This window comes from Lepus europaeus, chromosome 3, assembly GCF_033115175.1.
Source record: "Lepus europaeus isolate LE1 chromosome 3, mLepTim1.pri, whole genome shotgun sequence".
NCBI lineage: Eukaryota > Metazoa > Chordata > Mammalia > Lagomorpha > Leporidae > Lepus > Lepus europaeus.
In genome coordinates this window covers 30990307-31010878 of record NC_084829.1, presented here as the reverse complement: position 1 = coordinate 31010878, position 20572 = coordinate 30990307, and the positions used below count along the sequence as shown (strand labels likewise).

At 52.2% G+C, this 20572-nt stretch overlaps 2 protein-coding genes across 8 annotated transcripts; both read right to left on the bottom strand.

Annotated features, from left to right (window-relative positions):
- Window positions 1–10: 10 nt before the first annotated feature.
- On the bottom strand, window positions 11–3597 carry C3H6orf136 (chromosome 3 C6orf136 homolog). The gene is made up of 6 exons (XM_062185782.1): window positions 3326–3597; window positions 1756–2154; window positions 1401–1489; window positions 1061–1261; window positions 391–460; window positions 11–309 (listed from the first exon to the last, which is right to left on the bottom strand). The coding sequence occupies exons 1-6, from the start codon at window positions 3395–3397 to the stop codon at window positions 190–192; spliced, it is 951 nt and encodes a 316-aa protein (XP_062041766.1). The 5' UTR covers window positions 3398–3597; the 3' UTR covers window positions 11–189.
- Window positions 3598–3771: 174 nt separating this feature from the next.
- On the bottom strand, window positions 3772–20213 carry ATAT1 (alpha tubulin acetyltransferase 1). 7 transcript variants are annotated; one of them, XM_062185775.1, is made up of 14 exons: window positions 20083–20213; window positions 19584–19644; window positions 19382–19473; window positions 19228–19288; window positions 18993–19106; window positions 18748–18849; window positions 9010–9055; window positions 8823–8904; window positions 7744–7826; window positions 7378–7449; window positions 7006–7249; window positions 4576–4655; window positions 4441–4483; window positions 3772–4143 (listed from the first exon to the last, which is right to left on the bottom strand). In XM_062185775.1, the coding sequence occupies exons 1-14, from the start codon at window positions 20187–20189 to the stop codon at window positions 3969–3971; spliced, it is 1362 nt and encodes a 453-aa protein (XP_062041759.1). In that variant the 5' UTR covers window positions 20190–20213; the 3' UTR covers window positions 3772–3968. The 7 variants fall into 7 exon arrangements, with proteins under 7 accessions (XP_062041759.1, XP_062041760.1, XP_062041761.1 ...); XM_062185776.1 differs by lacking the exon at window positions 7744–7826 and having other exon boundaries at window positions 8839–8904; XM_062185777.1 differs by lacking the exons at window positions 7744–7826; window positions 8823–8904.
- Window positions 20214–20572: the final 359 nt, after the last annotated feature.

The following is a 20572-nucleotide window of genomic DNA, read 5'->3' as shown; positions in this document are numbered from 1 at the left end:
TCCAGAGATATTCCATCTCATATAGTCACTTTATTATTTACAAGTTAAATTACACAGCAGCTTTACACAGCACGAGATGGAAAAAAAGGAGGGAGAGAGGGGAGGAAGCTGGCTCTTGAGATTGTTGGCTGCCTCCACCTCTCTCTTGTGCGTAGCAGTCCTCAATGCTTCTTCACCCCTGTTCCTGGATCAGGCCTTGGAACACAGGTTTAAGCCGGGCTCGTGCTCTGGCTCTGATAGCCCCAGGGTCACCAGGGCTCCCATTAGCAGCTTCTTCACGGGCGCAGGAGGTGAGTGTGAAGGCATCAGCTGTAAGGAGAAAGGGGAATGCCAGTCACAGGAGAGCAGGCAGCTTTTCTGCCCTCCACCTCACACAGCCCTAGGACTCACCTTGTCCAGGTGATGGCGACAAATGAGGCCATTGGAATTCAGGTAGAAGGTAGAATAGGCATCGTAGGTCCTGGGGAAGAGAACAAGGCTTACTGAGGCAGACGGTGACTGGTTCCAAAGCTTAATTAGCTCAAGCATTTGTAAAACCACCTTGTTACACATTAGATCACCAGAGGAACTTTTAGAAGTCCCAGATGGGTAGGCTGCTTACCCTATCACAGTTACATCAGTGCCTGGCACCAGTGTTTTAGAAAGATCCCAGGCGACTCCACGGTGCAGCCATGTTTGGGAACTGCTGCTCTGAATAGCTGATGGTGATGTTAGAGGCTGAGCCTAACAATTTTTTTGGAATTCTACTTCCAGCCGAAAATTTACCAGTACTTCACTAGGGTTATGAGGTTCAACTACTAAGAACTTTCCTTTGTTCCATAAGCCTGTGAGTGCGCATTATGTGTCAGGTAATGTGCACGAGCAAACTAGAGTGCAGAGGTTTCCTCATGTACTCAGCGTCCCTGTTGTTTTCCGTAAAGCAGACTGACACCAGACCCCCGTCCTCCAGCCACCGGGTCGAGTCCGGGCAGGTCCCCAATGGGAACTAGCTCATCAGATTCCTAAGAGGGCCAGATGAGGGGACTGAGCCTGCGCAGTTTGAATCCTCCTCACTTCTCACCGGTAAAGCTCCTCTTTGTCACGCTTGTAGAAACGCAGAAAGAGCATGTGGATGGGCAGCCCCACAAGCCGCCAGCGGGCTTGCAGGGTCCAGTTCTCCGGGTGGCGGGTCAGCTGTAGGACCTCCAACCGAAGTTGTGCAAAATAGTTCCATGCCAGGAAGCGACAGAGGGTGAGTGACAGGATGTACCAGGCCCTTCCCCTGTGAAGATGGAATGGGAAGGAATGGCAGTCAGAAAAGCAACCGGCTTCTGTCTGAGCAGCCGGAAAGCTGCGGGAAGTAATCGGAGAAGGCCAGGTGTCTAATCGGGTCCTCCCAAGGCCCCACCCCTGCCCCTTACTTGGTACGCAGGTTCAGGATCTCATTGATGAATTCCACGTCCGGTGAATAGAGCGTGTAGTCGTGGGAGTGAAGGAAGAGGTTAGGAAGCTAGGTGGGAAAAGATGGCATCAACCCAGACGCAAAGAAAAGATCTAATTTCTCAGCTTTCTATTTTTAGGGCTGGTTTACTCCCCTCTAAGCAAAAGGTCATCTCAGTGCACATCTAACTCCCCCGTCTCCCAAACCGAGGAGCATCTATTTCCTCAGTAAAATGTCTAAACACAGTCCCTTGCCCTCCTGATTCTAAGCAGGAATCTAATTGGCCAACCCGCTGCTGCCTTCTATAGATGGAAGCCACTGTTGTTCTGACTCACCTCTTGTCTCAGTCTCTCATACATGACAGCCAGGTGTTCTTCCATGCTAGGATCTCCCGAGGGGCTGCCAGGGGATGGGTGGGCAGTTCCGGGGGCTTGGAAAGGTATCAGAGCTCCAGGATAGGGGCAGGGAGCCCCCTCAAAAAGGCTCCTAAGCCCATCCAAGCAGCCACTGTGCAACTCGGGTCCTGGGCCCTCCTCCCCATTTCCTGGAGGGAGCACCACCCATGGGGAGCTGAGGGCCTGGACCTGAGGGAGAGGCAGTGGGCGAGCTGGAGGAAGAGGGAGAGTAGGAAGGTGTGGGGGTGGGAAAGGCCAGACGAGTGGAGATGGGGACGTGGCTGGCGTGCAGTGGGGCCAAAGGACTGGGAATGGTGGAGTCCGTGGAGAAAGCTGCTCCTAAGGAGGCAAGAGAAAGGCAGGAAGGGTGAGAATCCAGCTGCCTAACGCCCCTGCACCCACGCTCTGCTGCTTCCAATCCCGCCTGTTCCTCCTGACAGGAGAGACGGAAAAAGGGGGTGGGTTCATCCCCGTCTGCTGAAAACACAAGGAAATAGGTGCATGCGACACAGTGGGCAGGTCTGGCCCAAAGGAGCAGGCACCTTCACTTTGATTTACGGCAAGACTGTAACACGTAGCTGGTAACAGGTTTACTGTACTGTGGTGAAAGGAGGTGGCACATATATAACACCTCCAGGATTACATGGGGAGGCATCCAGTTCAAGCCGGGATTTGGAGTTACTGTGTAACCTAGGGGCTTTCATTCCCTATGCCTGTTTCCTGTAAGTACTCCATAGAGGAGGGCGGTGAGGCTCATTAGGTCGTTACTGTATGAGATAATGAATGTGGAAGTTGTTATCATTTCGGGCCCTGACACACCCCCAGGCGGCTGTTAGAGGCTGGACTTCCTTCTCCCCGGTTTGCCCGCGTTGAAACTGCGAGGAGGGGCGGTCACCGGACCCCCGCACCTGCCAGGTGGTCTCACTGTGGGTACCTCGGTCCGGGACCGCACCTGCCAGGTGGTCTCACCGCGGGGAAGCCACGCGGGTATCAGAGGCACAGCCTCTGCTGAGGGCGTGTCCATCTTGCCCTCCCCGGCACAGGGGCCCGAACCGGGTCCACGCTGGCCGGACTTCCTGCTGGGGCCGTTTTCGGATGCTGGATGCGCGGGCTGCACTGCGTGGCCCGCGGGGTGGGTCCGGACCCGGGGACTCACGGGCGGCGCCGCGGTGGACCTCGAACCTTTTCGTCCCTGCCCTTCAAATCACCTCCAGGCACAGGTAACCGTGCAGCTCCGGGCGCAGCGCGGACGCGCCCCGCGGGCCCGGCCTCGACCCCGCCGGCCGACCCTCAGTGGAGAGCCGATGTCCCACTCTGCGCGAGGCTGGCGAGCGCCGCTTTCCAGGCCACACGACCCCTTACCCCTCCATTCGCCGCCCGGCAGAGGTGGGCAGGGGCGGTGGTTGTCACTGCGCTTGCGCGGAAGCCGGCGCGCGCCCCGCCCCACGCTGCGGCTCTGGGGAGGGTCTCTCCCCGCCCCCCTGCTCCCCTCGCGCTCCTTTCCTCTCACCTGGGGTCGAGCCTGGTAGGCGCGGAGGCAGGGGCCGAGACGCTGGGCCGCCCCCCGGCTGCGCTGGTACATGATCTCCCGGGAGTGGAGAGCGCGCCCGCCGAGTCCGGCCTCCGGCCTCCTCACGAGGGTGAGCGCGCCCGGGAGCCGGCTCCGTGAAGGGGACAGGAGGTGGGGGGGGAGGTTAGGGGCTGAGGGAGGGAAACGGAGATGTTGCGCGCTTGCGCACTGCGGGCTCCTAGGGCGGCTGCTAGGGGCGCCCGGTCGGCCGTCCGTGCGCCTGCGCTCGCGGTGCTGGCGGCTGCCTCAGAGCGCTTGCGCAGTAAGTTTGCGGCCCAGCGCTTTGTACTCGTCTGTGGCGTTTGTCCCAAAAGCTGAACGGATGTGAGGCTGAACCGGGTGCAGTGACAGTGAGGATCGGCTGGACTGAAATAATAACACGAGACTTTTAAGGATCGCCCGTGCTAAAAATGTTTTTTATTGCTCTGGTTAAAAATAAGATGCAAATGATTTGGAATTGATAAGGAAGCCTGTTGAATGAATGTATGAATGAATACATCCATGATAAGGGCTTGGCTCTTGGCTGTCCCCTGTAGTGAGGGAGAAATAATACTGACTTTGAGGGCGTGAGGGTGAGCTGCGGTCACCAAGGCCTGGTGCTGCGACGTTCCTGCAGGTTTCGGATGAACCTGGCGTTGAACATGTCCCCACCCACTGCCCAGGGCTGGGCTGCTGGGGCCGGAGCCTGTGGAGGAGCTGTGTGGGTGGCTTCCTCCCCAGACCCGTCCTGTGCCACAACCTGCTCCTCAGGGGCAGACCTGGTAGGTGGGGAGATGGAGAGGGTGTTAGGTACCCGGTGGGAATGGGCGTTAGACTCTTCCAGGGCTTAGGAGCCACGTTTATGGGTGTGAGGCTGGAGCTGTGAGTGTTAGATCCAAATTAAAACCCCCTCAGAGAATGCCGAAGGCTGAACCTGTGGGGAAAGAGGCTGATGGAGTATTAGGTGGGAAGACGTGTGTGAGGGCCAAGGTTTAGGAGGCAGTAGCTGAGTGTGACGTTAGCAGAGGATGCCGGGAGGTGGTGGGAGACGGTTAGGGGAGGAGTTGAGACCTCACCTAGTCTCTGTTTCCTGTTCCCCCTGCTTCGTTTCCTGGTTGCCTGTGGAAATACCAGCCATGTGCATGGGAAGGCTGGAGAAGACAGGGAGTATGGCCTGCCAGACGGGAGGGTGAGGAGGAAAGAATACTTACCCGTATTAGGGGATGAGGCACTCAACCCCCCATGGCGGCTGTAGCAGCAGCTTTGGGCTACCAGCCCTGGGGGTGTCCCCCTGCAGAAGAAATGGGAGATGATGGGGGAGAGGCTACAGGATGGAATATGGGTGGTATGGAGGGATCAGAGGGAAGGCATAGAAGGAACAGCAGTGGACCAAGGAGAAGGGGGTACTTACCATTCCTAAGGGGTTCTAATCTAAGCTGTGCCCAGAGAAGGGGAGGGAGCTCCTTTTGTGCCCCAAGATTTTCTGAAGCAGTCCTAAGTTGTTGCTTTTTTTCCTTCCAGTTGAGGTAATGTATTAAATGTATGGCTAAATGTGATCCAAGTCATCTTAGAGAAACAGACGCTTGTACAGGCACAAAAGAATTTGTTGGACCTGGTGCCCTGATACATGGTTTGGAAAACGTGGTCACTCTAAGATACCATAGGCCAAAGGCAAATTTAGGAGGAAAAGGAAAGGAGCCTTTGGAATAGACCAGTTGTGCTGGACTATGGATGGTGGTAAGGGCTTGTCTTGAGAGAGAGAGAGATCCAAGGGTTCAGTGGGGCAGACATCAGGAAATCAAAGTGGGAAGAGGAATCCAGGGATCAGTTGGGAGGCAATTAGTGGATCCCAAGATGCTGGTAAACCTTGGCATCTCCGCAGGGGCCGGCCAGGGTCAAGGGCGGAGATCGCTGAGGGAGGGAGGGGGAGGACGCAGAGGGCTACGCAGAGGGATTCAGCCACTACACGAGAGGGGTGGGCTCTGCGGAGACCCAGCGCAGAGGCTCCCTGGCAGGTGTTCTGCAGATCCCAGAGGGGAGGAGGGTGAGAGAGACAGTGGTCCTGAGATCCCAGGAAGATAGGGGTGATACACAAACGAGGCTGACACCTGAAGACTTTTTTTAGTGTTTCTTTTTTTTTTTTCCAGTGAAAATGTCAATTTAGAAAACACAAAAGAATTCATACTTTATTCAGACAACACTGAGAGGGAAAAGAAAAGGGAGGAGTAGGGAGAGAGGGAGATCCTGCTCCCAAGGGTTTCAGGGAACACAGTGGCAAGGGGTACCTGATCTACACACATAAAGGGGTGTGGAGGGGGAGGAGCTGTCTATACCCTGGGCGTGGAGCAGGGAGGGAGGTTCTTACTATGGAGGAAAGAAGAGGGGGAAGGCCAGAGGAAGAGTGGTACCCCATCTCATCTCAAGACAGTCTCACAAGACAATATATCCGCAAAGCTACAGGGCAGGATGCATGTGAGGAGATTCCAGGATCTGATAGACCCTTGAGACCCAAACCTAACTTGAGAAACATGGCTGAGTGATCCCAGGGGGCTTTTTGGGATTCCCCTGCCAAGAAACATGCTCCCTCAGAGAATCTGGATCTAGGCATGTGGTGGTGTCAGCAAGTCTCCTTTGGAGTCCCCAAAGCAACATGGGTTTGGGGGTCCCCTAACACGTACACAAAACATATGGAAATTGAGAGTTTGGCAATGTTGAATGGACCCCACTGGGGAGCTGATCGGTCCCTGGATTGTTCACTGGCTGGCAAGGGCAGGCAGCACAAAGCAGTATTGGAGCCGCTGGCACTGCAGAGGGAGTATGGGAGTTACTCCGTGGGTGAGGCTCCAGGGTTCCCTGCTGGCGGAGGCCCTCGGGCCTTCCAGGGTGTTCTAGAGTCTGACAGCAGGCCAGAGAGTGTGCTTCTCTAGATAATTAGTGTCTGTGGGGAGCGAGTTAGAACACAAGTCAGGGGCGCGAGGTGCCTTCTTGTGGTAAGAAAACCTACCAAGGATTAGGCCATTTGGGACCCTGACAACCCAGTTCTCCAAGAAAGGGGAAGAGGGAATCCTATGGGTTCCACTGGGTCCTGGAGGATGCAGTGGAAGAGTGGGTCTGAGGTTCCTAGGGGGAGGGTCTCTGCCTACCCCGCGTCTCCCAGGGAGGGAGGGGGGTGGCTGTCAGTCAGTATCGACTGTCATCAGAGCGGGGAAGGGAGCTGTGGAGGGATGTCAGGGGTGGGAGGAAGGGAGGAGGAAAATGGGGGAGAGAGAAAAACAGAGAAGTCAGAGGTGAAGAGAAAGCCAGGGAGAGAAACAAAGGAGACGCCCGTGCCCTGCCCGCTAGGACTTGGGGCCAGTGGCTCCCCGGTCGGTGTCAGGGACACTGCCCTTCCTGGTCTCAGAAGGCCCAGATGCCCCGCCCAGTGGCCCTCTGTGCTCTTCCACCTTTCCATGCAACTCCAGTGTTAAAACTGGGCTCCCCATAATAATATAATTTGCTTCCCGATCGTTTCCACAAATACAGTCAGTCCACTGACTTTTCTGGAAAGCTTTCTGGACTCCCCAGTCCGCCTGCCCTTCAGTTCCATTCCCGACCTCTTCCTGCACAGCCTGCAGGCTCCCTAACCCACCAACTCCTGTTACCTGGTGCGGCGCCGCTGGGCTGGGCTGCCTCCAGGGTCGGTGGCCAGCAGAAGGCGGGCAGTAGGGTGCGGGGGGCAGAGGCGCAGGGAACGCAGCAGCTCCTGCTCTGGCACGAAGGGGCGGAGGGGACCCCGATCTGGCGAATTTCCCAGGCTGCTGGAGCGTGGGGGCGGGTGGGCTGGAGGTGTGGCACGGCGAGGGGCCCTGTTGAGGGGCCAAGGAGGCTCCACAGCTACCTTCAGAACTGGGGAGGCGGAGGGAAAAAAAGAATAAGAGGACAAAAAGAGGGAAGGAAGGAAAGATTAGGGTGGAAAGAAGAGAAACCAGTCTTTGGACACTGCCGCCCTTCCCGGGAACCCCAGCCCCTCTTACATTCTCGGTCACTAGAGGAGTATGGCTTAATGTCTCCCTCTGCTCTCTTGGGTGGCAGCTTCCGTGCTGGGGCTGGTGGTGGAGACACAGACAAGGTGAGCATTAGCACCCCTCCTCCCAGCCGCTACCCCCACAGCCCCAGGCCTCTGCTCCCGGACACCACACTTCCTCCTGGGAACTCCATCGCAGAAGGTGTGCTGTGGCGGTGCCGACGCGCGCGAGGGAATTCAGGAGGATGCTGGAGCACTTTGGAGGAGAGCCAGAGGAGTAGGCCAAACACAAGAGTTAGGGGAGAAAGATCTGAGGGAGATTCCAGGATCCTGGGAGATGCAGGAGAAGGGTGGCCGAGGGGAGGAGAGCTCTTACTGTTGGTGGGTGCTGTCAGGCCCCCCTGGGATTCTGGGGCAGTGCAATGGTCCCAGCTGGGCCAGCAAGGACCGTGGGTTTGTCTAGATGAGATGGACAAAGCCCTTGGTTAATCAGGAGTTGCTCTGGGGAGCTCACGGGGGATTGGTGTGGGGCAGAACCTTTCTTCCCTATGCAAAGAGGGAAGAGACTGAAGTTTTCCTAAGTTAAAAAAAAACAAAAAAAAACACAACAGAATTTGGACATCTGAAAGGGAGCTATGAGACATGTTGTCCACAGCCCCTCTCCTCACTCCTCTCCCTGCTCCCCCTTCTCCCCTTGAAGAGCTGCTCCGCCATGTGTGGCCACGGACAGGCTCCTCAGCCAGCACATGTCAGCTCCATCCTCAGCTCAGCCCCGTGGGCCTGAATCCTCACATCCCTGTTGGCTCGCACCCCCTCTTACCATCTGTGTGCCGGCAGGAGCTTGGAAACCAAAGTCAGCTGTGAGTATCACGTGCCCCTCGGTGCCTGACCCTGGTACCATCAGGTGGAGGACCCTCCCCCTTTCTTTGCCAGCCATGGAGGACAGTGAGAACCAGCCAGAAAGCCGGCTCCGAAAGGGAGCCCTTGTGTGCCCTGTGCTGCTCGTCCTCCAGGCAGGAGCGAGAGGGGCGAGGGGCCCCTGCGGGTGCCAGGCTGTGTGTGTGGATGAGGATGAGACCTGGGGAGCACTTTAGTTGGAAATGCTATAAATTCTGAGCATTACCTCCTAACACTAACATGTAAACTTTGGACCATCCCTGGCACTGTTCTCTCTGGAAACAGAAGGGCTGCCTGCACCTGCCTGTCCTTCGCTCCTGACAAAACCCTAACGCGTTACAAAGGGACCCAACTCAGGCCTATTTGGATGGACCTGAACTAGCAGGAGGCGCCCCTGGCATCAACAGGCCCCCGGGGAGCTTGCTTGGTTAAAAATACAGGCGAGGCAAAAATGCACTGAGCTCCAGCGAGGGCAGAGGCCAGTGGGCAGCTGCAGACAGCACTGCGTTGGGGCGGTCTCCAGAGTAACTAGCCCTCCCTGCGCTACGGTCCACGCACTCCAGGCGGGCTTTACCAGCGGGCGTGGCATCAACAGCAGCACGAGCCTGTCGCATCGCCCTCAGAGAGGGAACGGGGGGCCCTGTGAGGAAGGAAGCCGTGGTGCCCCTCAGTGGGGGCCTGCAGGGCCAAGAGCCCGCCTCTTCCTTCCCCTCATCCCAACTACAAAGGAGCTAAGGAAACTTACGATGTTGATGGGCGAAGAAGCCTTCAAAGATCACAAAGTTGTTCACCTAGAAGATGAAGCAAACAAAACAGCTGAGTTGGCCACTAGGCACACCCTGGGGTATAGAACCCTGCACTAGGAAAACCATATGGGGAACAGAAGCCAGACAGTTCGTCCTGGGAAAACAGACCCACTCAGAAAACCTAGCCTCCACCAAGCTGAACCTAAAGTTCATATGGAATTGCAAAAGACCTTGAATAGCCAGAACGGTCTTGAAAAAGAAGGACAAACACAGAGGACTTTCTAATTTTAAAACTCTCACAGACCTACAGTAGTCAAAACAGCGTGGTGGTGGCATAAGGCCAAATACATAATCAGTGGAATAGGATTGAGAGTCTAGAAATAAATGTATGTGTCCATAGTCAGTTAGGAAAAGGGTGCCAATACCATTCAGTGGGACAAAGAACAGTCTCTCATAAATGGTACTTAGATAACCAAATATCCACATGCAAGATTGGGAATTTGATGTGTACCAATGACAAAAAATAACTCACAGTGGATCAAAGGCCTAAATGTAACAGCTAAAACTATGAAACTCTTAGAAGGAAACTGGAAAATCACGGCTATGGATTAGGCAACCGTTCTTTTTTCTTAAGTTTTATTTTATTTTATTTGAAAGAGTTACAGAGAGGCATAAGCAGAGGCAGAGAGAGAGATCTTCTCTCTACTGATTCACTCCCCAAATGGCCACAAAAGCCAGAGCTGGGCCAGCCCAGAGCCAGGAGTTTCTTCCCAGTCTCCCAGGTGGTACATAGGACAAAGAACTTGGACCATGATGCGCTGCTTTCCCATACATATTACCAGGGAACTAGATAGGAAACTGAGCAGCCAGGACTCCAACCTGTGCCTATATGGGATGCTGGCACTACGGGCAGTGGCTTTACCTGCTGTACCACAGAGCCAGCCCCAACAGTTTCTTAAGTATGATACAAAAGGCATAATCAACAAAAAGTAAATTAGACTTCATCAAAATTAAAAATTTTGTGATTTAGGGCTGGTGTTGTGGCATAGTGAATAAAGCTGCTGCCTGCAATGCTGGCATCCCGTATGAGCGCTAGTGTCCCAGATGTTCTACTTTTTTTTTTTTTCTTTTTCAGATTTTTAAATTTATTTGAGAGGCAGAGTTACAGAGAGAGAGGGAGAGACACAGAGTAGTGAGAGAGATCTTTCATCCACTGGTTCACTCCCCAAATGGCCACAATGGCCAGAGCTGATCAGGAGCCAGGAGCTTCTTCTGGGTCTCCCACCTGGGTACAGGGTCCCAAGCACTTGGGCTTTCTTCCACTGCTTCCCCAGGTGAATTAGCAGAGAGCTGGATTGGAAATAGAGCATCCAGGACTCGAACCAGCACCCATATGGGATACCGGCACCACAGGCAGAGGCTTAACCTTTTATGCCACAGTGCTGGCCCCAGATGTTCCAATTCTAATCCAGCCCCCTACTAATGGCCTGAGAAAAGCAGCAGAAGATGATCCAAGTCCTTGGGCCCCTGCATCTACATGAGAGAAACAAATGAAGCTCCTGGCTTCAGCGTGGTCCAGCCCTGGCTGTTGTAGCCATCTGGGGAGTGAGCCAATGGATGGAAGATTCTCTCTAGCTCTGACTTTGACTTTCAAATAAATGAATCAGTTCTTAAAAAATTTGCGTTTCAAACACACTACCAAAAAAAAAAAAAAAAAAAAGAGGAGCCATTGTTGTGGCATAGCAAATTAAGGACCATCTGTGATGCTGGCATACCTTAGGAGCACTGGTTCAAGTCCCAGCTGCTCCACTTCCAATCCAACTCCCTGCTAATGTTCTGGAAAAGCAACACAAAATGGCCTGAGTGCTTGGCTCCCTGCCACCCAAGTGGGAGACCTGGATGGAGTTCTAGGCTCCTGGCTTCAGCCTGGCCTGGTCATTGTGGCTATTTGGGGAGTGAGCCGGTAGATGGAAGATCTCTGTCTCTCCCTCTCTTTAACTCTGCCTTTCAGATAAATAAATTTAAAAAAAATGAATGAGCAAAATATTTAACTGAACATTTCTCTAGAGAACACAATTTCCAATAAGCACATAAGAAGATGCTCAACATCATTAGACAATAGGGAAATGCAAATCAAAACCACCAAAACCACTTTGTATCGATTAGAATGCCTTTTTTAAGGAAAATGGAAATTAACCTGCTGGCAAGAACATGGAGAAACTGGAACCCTCTTACACTGCTAGTGCAGAAGTAAAATGGTACAGCCTTTGCGGAGAAACAGCTTGTCAGTTCCTCAGAAAGTTAAAAAGAATTACTGAGTGACTCCACAGTCCCACTCTTAGCTACACACTGACAGAACCAAGGATACAAGTATAAGTCAGTAGCCACCACAGCTGACAATTCATTTTACATTGTATAAAGAGCCAGAAGGGGGCTGGCGCTGTGGCCTAGTAGGTTAAGCCTCTGCCTGTGGCGCCAGCCTCCCATATGGGCGCCAGTTCGAGTCTTGGCTGCTCCACTTCTGATCCAGCTCCCTGCTAATAGCCTGGGAAAGCATTGGAAGATGGCCCAAGTGCTTGGGTCCCTGCACCCATGTGAGAGACCCAGAAGAAGCTGCTGACTCCTGACTTCAGATCAGCCCAGCTCTGGCCATTGCAGCCATTTGGGGAAGTGAACCAGTGGACAGAAGATACCTTTGTCTGTAATGATGAATGATATGGAAATGCTAGTTGTTCTGATTTGATCATTACACATTTTACACATGTACTGAATTCCCACACTCTACTCCATAAACATCTATAGTTACTGTATGTCCATAAAACCTTCTTGGGGTAGGGGTCATGGTGCAGTAGGTGAGGCTGCTGCTTGGGACACCCATATCCTATAACAGAGTGCCTGCTTAATCCAGCTACTCTGTTTCCAGTCCAACTTCCTGCTAATATGTATCCTGGTAAATTAGTGATAGCTCAAGTATCTGAGTTCCTGTGGTCCTCATGAGAGACCTGGATGGTCTCTCCTTGGCTTTGGCCTGGCCCAGCCCTGGCTGTTTTTTGAAGTTGGGGGGTAAAGCAGTAGATAGAAGATTCTCTCTCTCTCTCTGTTATTATACTTTTCAAATAAAAATAAACATTAGGGGCTGGTGTTGTGGTATCATGGATTAAGCTACCACTTGGGATACCAGCATCCTATATGAGCACCAGGTTTGAGTCCTCGCTGCTCTATTTTCAATCCAGCTCCCTCCTAATGCACCTGGGAACGCAGCAGAAGATGGCCTAAGTGCTTGGGCCCCTGCCACCCATGTGGGAGACCCAGTTGAAGCTACAGGCTTCTGGCTTTGGCATGACCCAGCCCTGGCCATTTGGGGAGTGAAGCAGTAGATGGAAGCTCGCTGTTACTCTGCTTTACAAATAAATGAATCTTTGAAAAAAAAAAAAATCTACCTCTTAATTCCATTTCCATGAGCTTTTTGAAGCACAGTTGTATTATAACATTCAAATAATTGTTAGAGGGGCTGGCAGCATGGTACAGCCGTTAAGCCACTGCCTGCAATGCCAGCATCCCACATAAGTGCTGGTTCAAGTCCCAGCTGCTCCACTTATGTTCCAACTCCCTGCAAAGGTGCTTGGGAAGGCAGCAGATGATGGCCCAAATGTTTGGACCTCCTGCCACCCATGTGGCAGACCCAGATGGAGTTCCAGGCCCCTCACTTTGGCCTGGCCCAGCCTTGGCCATTACAGCTACCTGGAGCGTGAACCAGTGGAGAGAAGATCTCTGTCCTCTCTCTCTCTCCCTTCCTCCCTTCCTCCCTCTCTGTAAATCTGCCTTTCAAATAAGTAATTAAATATTAAAAACACTGGAGTCACTACGCAAAAAAAAAAAAAACAACCAACAAAACGGAGACACCGTTTGCCCAAAGTCAAGAAGTACAAGCGGCAGCACTGGGCCTTAGGCTTGCAACTCCTGATTCTAGTGGTGGTGTCCTGGCCAGAGTGCAGTGTCACGAACAGGACTCAGTCCAAATCTGGACATAGCACTTACTAGCTGTGCGACTCTGGTTAAGTCACTGATTTGTATGAGTGCATATAGCTCAAAAGAGACGGGCACGGATCTGAGATGACACATCTAGACAGACCATGACACATTCTGTACACTGCATCACTCTAATCCTTTGTGTTCACTGAGTAAAGTGTTAGATGTCAGGCATTGCTCTTCTGCTCTCCGCTGCCTCCTCATGGAGAAATCTCCTGGAGACGGACTTTTTAAGCAGACCCTGCTTACTGCTTGCCTTGACCTTGCTGTCATGCTACCAGCCCATCCTCATCTTCCCCTACTCGGCACATGCCAGCACTCCATTACAGCACGCTGCTGATGGCAGCGCCCAGAATGGTGGTTTGATTGCTTTCTTTTTTCTTTTTTTTTGACAGGCAGAGTGGATAGTGAGAGAGAGACAGAGAGAAAGGTCTTCCTTCTTGCCGTTGGTTCGCCCTCCAATGGCCACTGTGGCCAGCGCATCGCGCTGATCTGAAGCCTGGAGCCAGGTGCTTCTCCTGGTCTCCCATGGGGTGCAGGGCCCAAGCACTTGGGCCATCCTCCACTGCTTTCCCGGGCCATAGCAGAGAGCTGGCCTGGAAGAGGGGCAACCGGGATAGAATCCGGCGCCCCAACTGGGACTAGAACCCGGTGTGCCGGCGCCGTAAGGTGGAGGATTAGCCTGTTGAGCCACGGCGCCGGCCCTGGTTTGATTGCTTTCTGCCTTTGCTCATGCTGGTCCATACACTTAGTCCACCCCAGTTTGTCCAAGTGAAGAACATTTGCCTTTTAAGATTAAACATACAGGGGCCAGCGTTGTGGGTAAAGCTGCCACCTGCAGTGCCGGCATCCCATATGGGCGCTGGTTCAAGATCTGGCGGCTCCACTTCCGATCCAGCTCTCTGCTATGGCCTGGGAAAGCAGTAGAAAATGGCCCAAGACTTTGGGCCCCTGCACCCATGTGGGAGACCTGGAGGAAGCTCTTGGCTCCTGGCTTTGGATTGGTGCAACTCTAGCTGTTTCGGCCAATTGGGGAGTGACCGTCGGATGGTAGACCTCTGCTTCTCCTTCTCTGCCTCTATAACTCTTTCAAATAAATAAATAAATATTTTTAAGAAAAAGATTAAACATACATCAAGCCTTTCTCTATCCAATTCCCAACCCAAGGAAGCACTCGTGATGTCTTTATGCCTTCCCTGTGACCATGTCAAGTGATGTTACAGTGGATTAACTGTCCACACTCAGATCCAAGGCTAACCTGACAACCAAATCCCAACCTGTCCTGCCAACCCAACAGTATCACTTCAGCATTTCCCCCACTTGCTCTGCCATCATCAGATCTTCTCTCTGCTGAATCATTCCTACGCTGTCAGTTCTGAAAAGAATCCGTCTTCTCTGATCATTTCCGCCTCTAGTTCTTGCTCTGTTTTCTCTGTTCCCCTTAAAGCAGCATTTAGGAGTGGCCTATCCTTGCTGTCTCCGGTCCTGACTTCTCAGTATACCAAACCCACTCATTCCTGGCTTCCACCCACCATGGCACCAAAACAGGTGCTCAGGATCCCCAGGGCTGCGCTAGCTAAATCCAACAGCCACTCCTCAGACTTATTTCACTGATCAGCAGCATGTGCCCAGGAAACCGTTCTTTTCTCCTGGAAACACAGTCTTCACCAGCCTTCTAGGTCACCTCACTTTTAACTTTACTGGCCCTTGGTTGCATTTGCTGGCTGTTCTTCTACCTTTTACTTTTCTAATATTTATTTATTTACTTATTTATTTATATGAAAGGCAGAGTAACAGAGAGAAACAGAGATTTTTTTTTATCCACTGGTTCACTCCCCAAATGACCAAAACAGCCAATGTCTGGGCAAAGCTGAAGCCAGGAGCCAGAAACCATATCTGGGTCTGAAACTGGCACTTTTTTTTTTTAAGATTTATTTTTTTGAGAGGCAGAGTTAGAGAGAGGGAGAGATAGAGAGAGAGGTCTTACATCCGCTGTTCACTCCCCAAATGGCCACAACAGCTGGAGCTGGGCCAATCCAAAACCAGGAGCCAGGAGCTTCCGGGCCTCCCACACGGGTGCAGGGGCCCTAAGTCTTGGGCCATCTTCTGCTTTCCCAGGCCATAGCAGAGAGCTGGATTGGAAGTGGAGCAGCCGGGACTTGAATTGAACCCTTGAAACTGGCACTGTGATATCGGATGCCACAGTGATAGCTTAATCTACTGACACCATAACGTTAGCCCTCTCTCTACTTTTCTAAAAGAATGCTCACAGACTTAAGTCTTTGGACCACTTCTCTATACTGTCTCTCTGGTGATCTCATCCCATCTCAGTGCTTTAAATACCACGTGTATGCAAGGCTAGCAGCGTGGCACACTGAATTAGGCTACTGACTGTAACATCAGCATCCCATATTGGAGCACATGTTTGAGTCCTGACCGCTCTGCTTGCGAACTAGCTCCCTTCTAACGAGCCTGGGAAAGCAGCAGAGGATGGCCCAAGTGCTTGGGCCCTTGCACCCATGTGAGAGACCCAGACTACAGGCCTGGACCAGCCTCAGCTGCCATTGCAGTCATCTGGGGAGTGAACCAGCAGATGGATGATCCCTCTCTGTTGCTGTCTCTCCTGTGTGTGTGGCTGGGTGTGTGTACACACGTATGTCATCCTCCCCTACAAATAAATAAATCTTTTAAATAAATAAATACTGTGTATATGCTTAAAACTCCACACCAACCCTCCCCCTCGATCTCCCAGGAAGTACCAAACTGTACTCAACCTGAACACATCATAGACATCTTCAATTAATATATTAGAAGTGGATTTCTGAATGGGCCTTTATCCTAACAGTTTACTACACCCGACTCCCAGAGTACCTGGAATCCATCCATAGCTGCAGCCCCCTTTTATTTTATTTTATTTTTTAATATTTATTTATTTTAAAGTTAAGAGTTACAGAGAAGGAGAGGCAAAAGCACAGCCAGAGAGAGAGAGACCCTCCATCCACGCTGGTTCACTCCCCAAATGATCACAATGGTCAGGACCTGGCCAGGCTGAAGCCAGGAGCCAGGAGCTTCTTCTGGGTCTCTCACATGAGTGCAGGTGCCCAAGGACTTGGGTCATCTTTCACTGCTTTCCCAGGCACATTAGCAGGAAGCTGGATTGGAAGTGGAGCGGCCAGGACTGGAATTGGTGCCGATATGGGATTCTGGTGCTGCAGGTGGTGACTTTATGCCACAGCACCGGCCCTAGTTGCAGCTCTTGACTTCAGCTTCCTGCTAAAGGACACCCTGTGATATTTCAAGTAACTGGATTCCTGCCGTTCACATGGGCAAACTGGACTGTATTCCTGGTTCCCAGCTTCAGCTCTCACCCATCCCTAGCTATTATGGGCATCTGAAGAGTGAACCAGTGGATTGGAGTCTCTTTGCCTCTCAAACAAATAACAAAAAGAAAAAAAATTTCCTCCCAAAGCTGACCTATCTACCATCTTATTTTATGCAAATTCATCCTCCCAAATGCAAATGTTTACCTCAAGAACTGTAAGGGCCATTTTTTTTTTTTTTTTAAGATTTATTTATTTGAAAGTCAGAGTTACACAGAGAGTGAAGGAGAGGCAGAGAGAGAGTCTTCCATCCGCTGGTTCACTCCCTAGTTGGCTGGAATGGCTGGAGCTGAGCTGATCCGAAGCCAGGAGCCAGGATCTTCTTCTGGGTCTCCCGCATGGGTGCAGGGGCCCAAGGTCTTAGGCCATCTTCTACTGCTTTCTCAGGCCATAGCAGAGAGATCGGAAGTGGAGCAGCCGGGATTTGAACTGGCACCCATATGGGATGCCGGCACTGTAGGTGGCAGTTTTATGCCATAGCGCCAGCCCCTGGAGGTCATTTTTAAACCCTCTCTCATGGGCTGGCACTGTGGTGTAGGGTAAAGCCACTGCCTGAACACCAGCATCCCATATGGGCACGAGTTCAAGTCTCAGCTGCTCCACTTCCAATCCAGCTCCCTGCTAATGGCTTGGGAAAGCACCAGAAGATGGCCCAAGTGCTTGGGCTCCTGCACCCATGTGGAAGACCCACAGGAAGCTCCTGGCTCCTGGCTTTGGCCTGACCCAGCCATGGCTGTTGTGGCCATTTGGGGAGTGAACCAGCAGATGGAAGATCTTTCTCGCTCTCTGTAACTCTTTCAAATAAATAAGTAAATAAATCAACCTTTAAATAAACCCTCTTTTTTCCCATATACAAGCTATTAGGAAATCTTATCTATTTACCTTCAAAATACTTCACTACCTTTTTGATTGCATCTACTGCACCCCCCACTCACTCAGCACTATTCCTCCTTCCAGGCCCATTCCTGCCTCACGACCTTTCAACGGGCTGTCCCTTCAGGATTCACTTCCTTTGAGTTACTGCTCCAGTGGCACTTTGTCAGTGAGGCCTTCTCTGGTTGTCACTTGAACTTGCAATCCCAAAACCCCACACCCACCATGGCATACTCAAGCCCTCTTACTTGCTCTCATCTGCCTGCAGTGCTAATCATTGACCATGGTATACACTTGGTTTGTTGTTTGTCTGTCTCCCCAGCTAGAATGTAAGTTCCACCAGAGCCGGGACTTCTGTCTCTTCTACTGAGTAAAGTGTTCCCAGCACCCAGAACAGCACTGAGTGCTCAGTACATATTTTTTTGAATGGATGGGCAGGATTCGTAACATCTTACTGCGCTTAATTTTAAACAAGCCACTTTCCCCATCTTAGGACAAAGCCGCCTAAGGCCAGAGAAAATACATTTTTCTGAATCTCTAATAAATGTAAATGAGCAGTGGCTAGTGTGAGAACGAGGTGAAAATGATGTGTAGGAAACAACTCAGGATAAATAACAGATGAATGTGGGCACATTTAGCCCAGCAGTTGACACTGTTCTCATACATCAGAGTACCTGAGTTGGACTGTCTACTCTGTGTCCTCATTCCAGCTTCTTGCTAGTGCAGACTTTGGCAGGGAGCTCAAGAGTTAGGCTCCTGTCATCCTCATGGGAGACCTGGATTGAGATCCTAGCACCCAGCTTCTGCCTTGCCAGGCCTGAGCAATTGTAGACATCTAAGCAGTGAACAGGTAGAAGGGAGCTCTCCCTCTCTATCTGTACCTCAAGTCAACAAATTAAAAATTTTTAAAGAGACTTGAAAAATAGATGAACATGAAAGACTTCAAGTTGAGAGATGGTACAATGAGAAGAAAACCAAGCTTGGGGCCGGCACTGTGGCGTAGCAGGTAAAGCCGCCACCTGCAGTGCCAGCATCCCATATGGGCACTGGTTCTAGCCCCAGCTGCTCCACTTACAATCCAGCTCCCTGCTATGGCCTGGGAAGGCAGCAGAAGATGGCCTGAGTCCTTGGGCCCCTGCACCCGCATGGGAGACCCAGAAGAAGCTCCTGGTTCCTGGCTTTGATCAGCACAGCTCCAGCCATTGCAGCCAATTGAGGAGTGAAGCAGCGGATGGAAGACCTCTTCTCTCTCTCTGCCTCTCCTTCTCTCTCTGTGTAACTCTTTCAAATAAATAAATAAGTCTTAAAAAAAAAAAAAAGCAAGCTTAACTGTATTCAGTTAACTCTGTTCAATGAGAAATAAGGAGCTCTTGGAAGGCACCGTTTCTTTGACCAAAATAATAAATAAGTTCAATGGGAATGCTCAGTGGGAATTCATCCTCTGCAGCTTCTAACCTGTGGGACGGTGGTCTCCAGGTTGTAGTGCTTATTCAGGAACTTCAGCAGCTTCTGTGAAGGTCGGTCAATGGCCAGCTGGTGTGGTTCGACACGCTCCTTCTGCAGGGAACAGGATGGAGTAGGGGAGGTATGGAGAGGGCAGGCCAAAGGAGCCTGGAAGGGATTAGGACAAGGGAACATGGCAGTGGGAGTACGAGGAGGAGGGCTGTGTTAAAAAAAAAAAAAAAAAAAAGACAACATACCTGCAGCATGTACTGGAAGAGTTCTCGCCCATGGCCATGGCGTTGCAGCGACTCGTGTATGTAAAAGTCCAAGATGCAGAGTGGTTCTACCTCATTGTGAGCCTCACGATCATCCTGTGTGGCAAAGAATATTACGGGCTTTTTCAGGATGCAGGTATCTGCTGCCTTCCAACCACCAGCATGTTTGTTCTCTGGAACCAAGGCATAAGAACGTCCAGGTTCCAACAACACTCACCAATACAAAGAGCTTCTTGTATCCAACTTTGATGAAACCAATAATGGCTCCTTTCCCAGCCCTGCAGAATGGGAAAATAGTGAATAGGCTAGTGGTAGCTATCTGTTAGACAGTGAGCGGAGGACGAAGGACTGGAAGGGCGAGTGGCACTCACGGTCGGGCTGCAGTGTCTTTGAGCACATAAATGACATGGCGGTTGCTCTGCATTCTTGACGCGCTGGTGATGGGAGCAGGAAGGTGCTGGGCCTGTCAGGAGGCGGAAGCGAGACTTCCTGCACGTCCCTTCCACAGGACTTGGGCCTCCCTTATTTGCCATCCCTACAGAGGGCCCCCTTTACCCCGAGACTCCCCAGTACCTTGGCAGAAGCCTTGCCCAGTTCATCTACAATGGTCATAATTTGCTGCTGCAGATCAATACTACAGGAAGAGAGGAAACAAAGAGTCAGATACTCACTCACTGAATTTGGTGGTCCTGGGCAGTCACTCCTGAGCACCTGGGCCACAACTCCAACCCCGGCTCATCACTGAAGGCTCCTCCTTTCCACCTTTGCTTGGGAGTCTCCACCCGCCCCGCTGGATCCCAAACTTTCAACACACCTCTCCCTCCTCCCTTAAGGTTGCGGTGGGGAAGTAGGGAGGGCAGGCCAAATTTGGGACCACATTGGGCTAAAGGGTGAAAGGTCACAGGTCCAAGCTCTGATAAGCCCACTAAGTTTAGGGTTAAAGGTCATCAAAAGGGCAGGCCGGGACATCAAAAGGAACGGCCGCTAGTGGATGAGAAGGGGGCGTGGCGCCTGGTCCCGGCTTGCTGAGTAACTGGGAGAGAAGGGACACCGGGTGGGTATGAGAGGTCACCGGGCCGGAGTTGTGGTTCCGGGTCGGCGGGCCGGGGGCCGCAGGTGCTGGTCCAGCACCGTGATCCGCTCCGGGAACAGCGCGTCCACATCGAACGGGAACTCCATGGCCCATTGTGCGCGGCCGGACCCGCCCCACACGACGTCACTTCCGCCCCTTCCCTCTCTGCCCAGCCCCCCCCCCACTGTCTATTTCAGGAACCACGCCCAGCGGCGTCCAAGGCCCACCCCCAGGAAGTCCTTTGTTCCCTCCCCCAAGCCCTGGCAGCTGTCCCCTTGGCAACGCCACCCCTCACCGCGCAGCCAGTGCCATGGCAACGCATTTATCCTTGGCCTAGCATGTAGGTCTCAACCCTCCTTGCGCCTCGGTGAACTGCTGGACATGCTGCGACCACTACGTATGGGGGTGAGGGGCACAGCTGCCCATCCCCACCCACTTCTGGGCAGGGTCAGGGCCGGCTTAGAGCTGGCCCTCTCCTGTCCACAGCAGC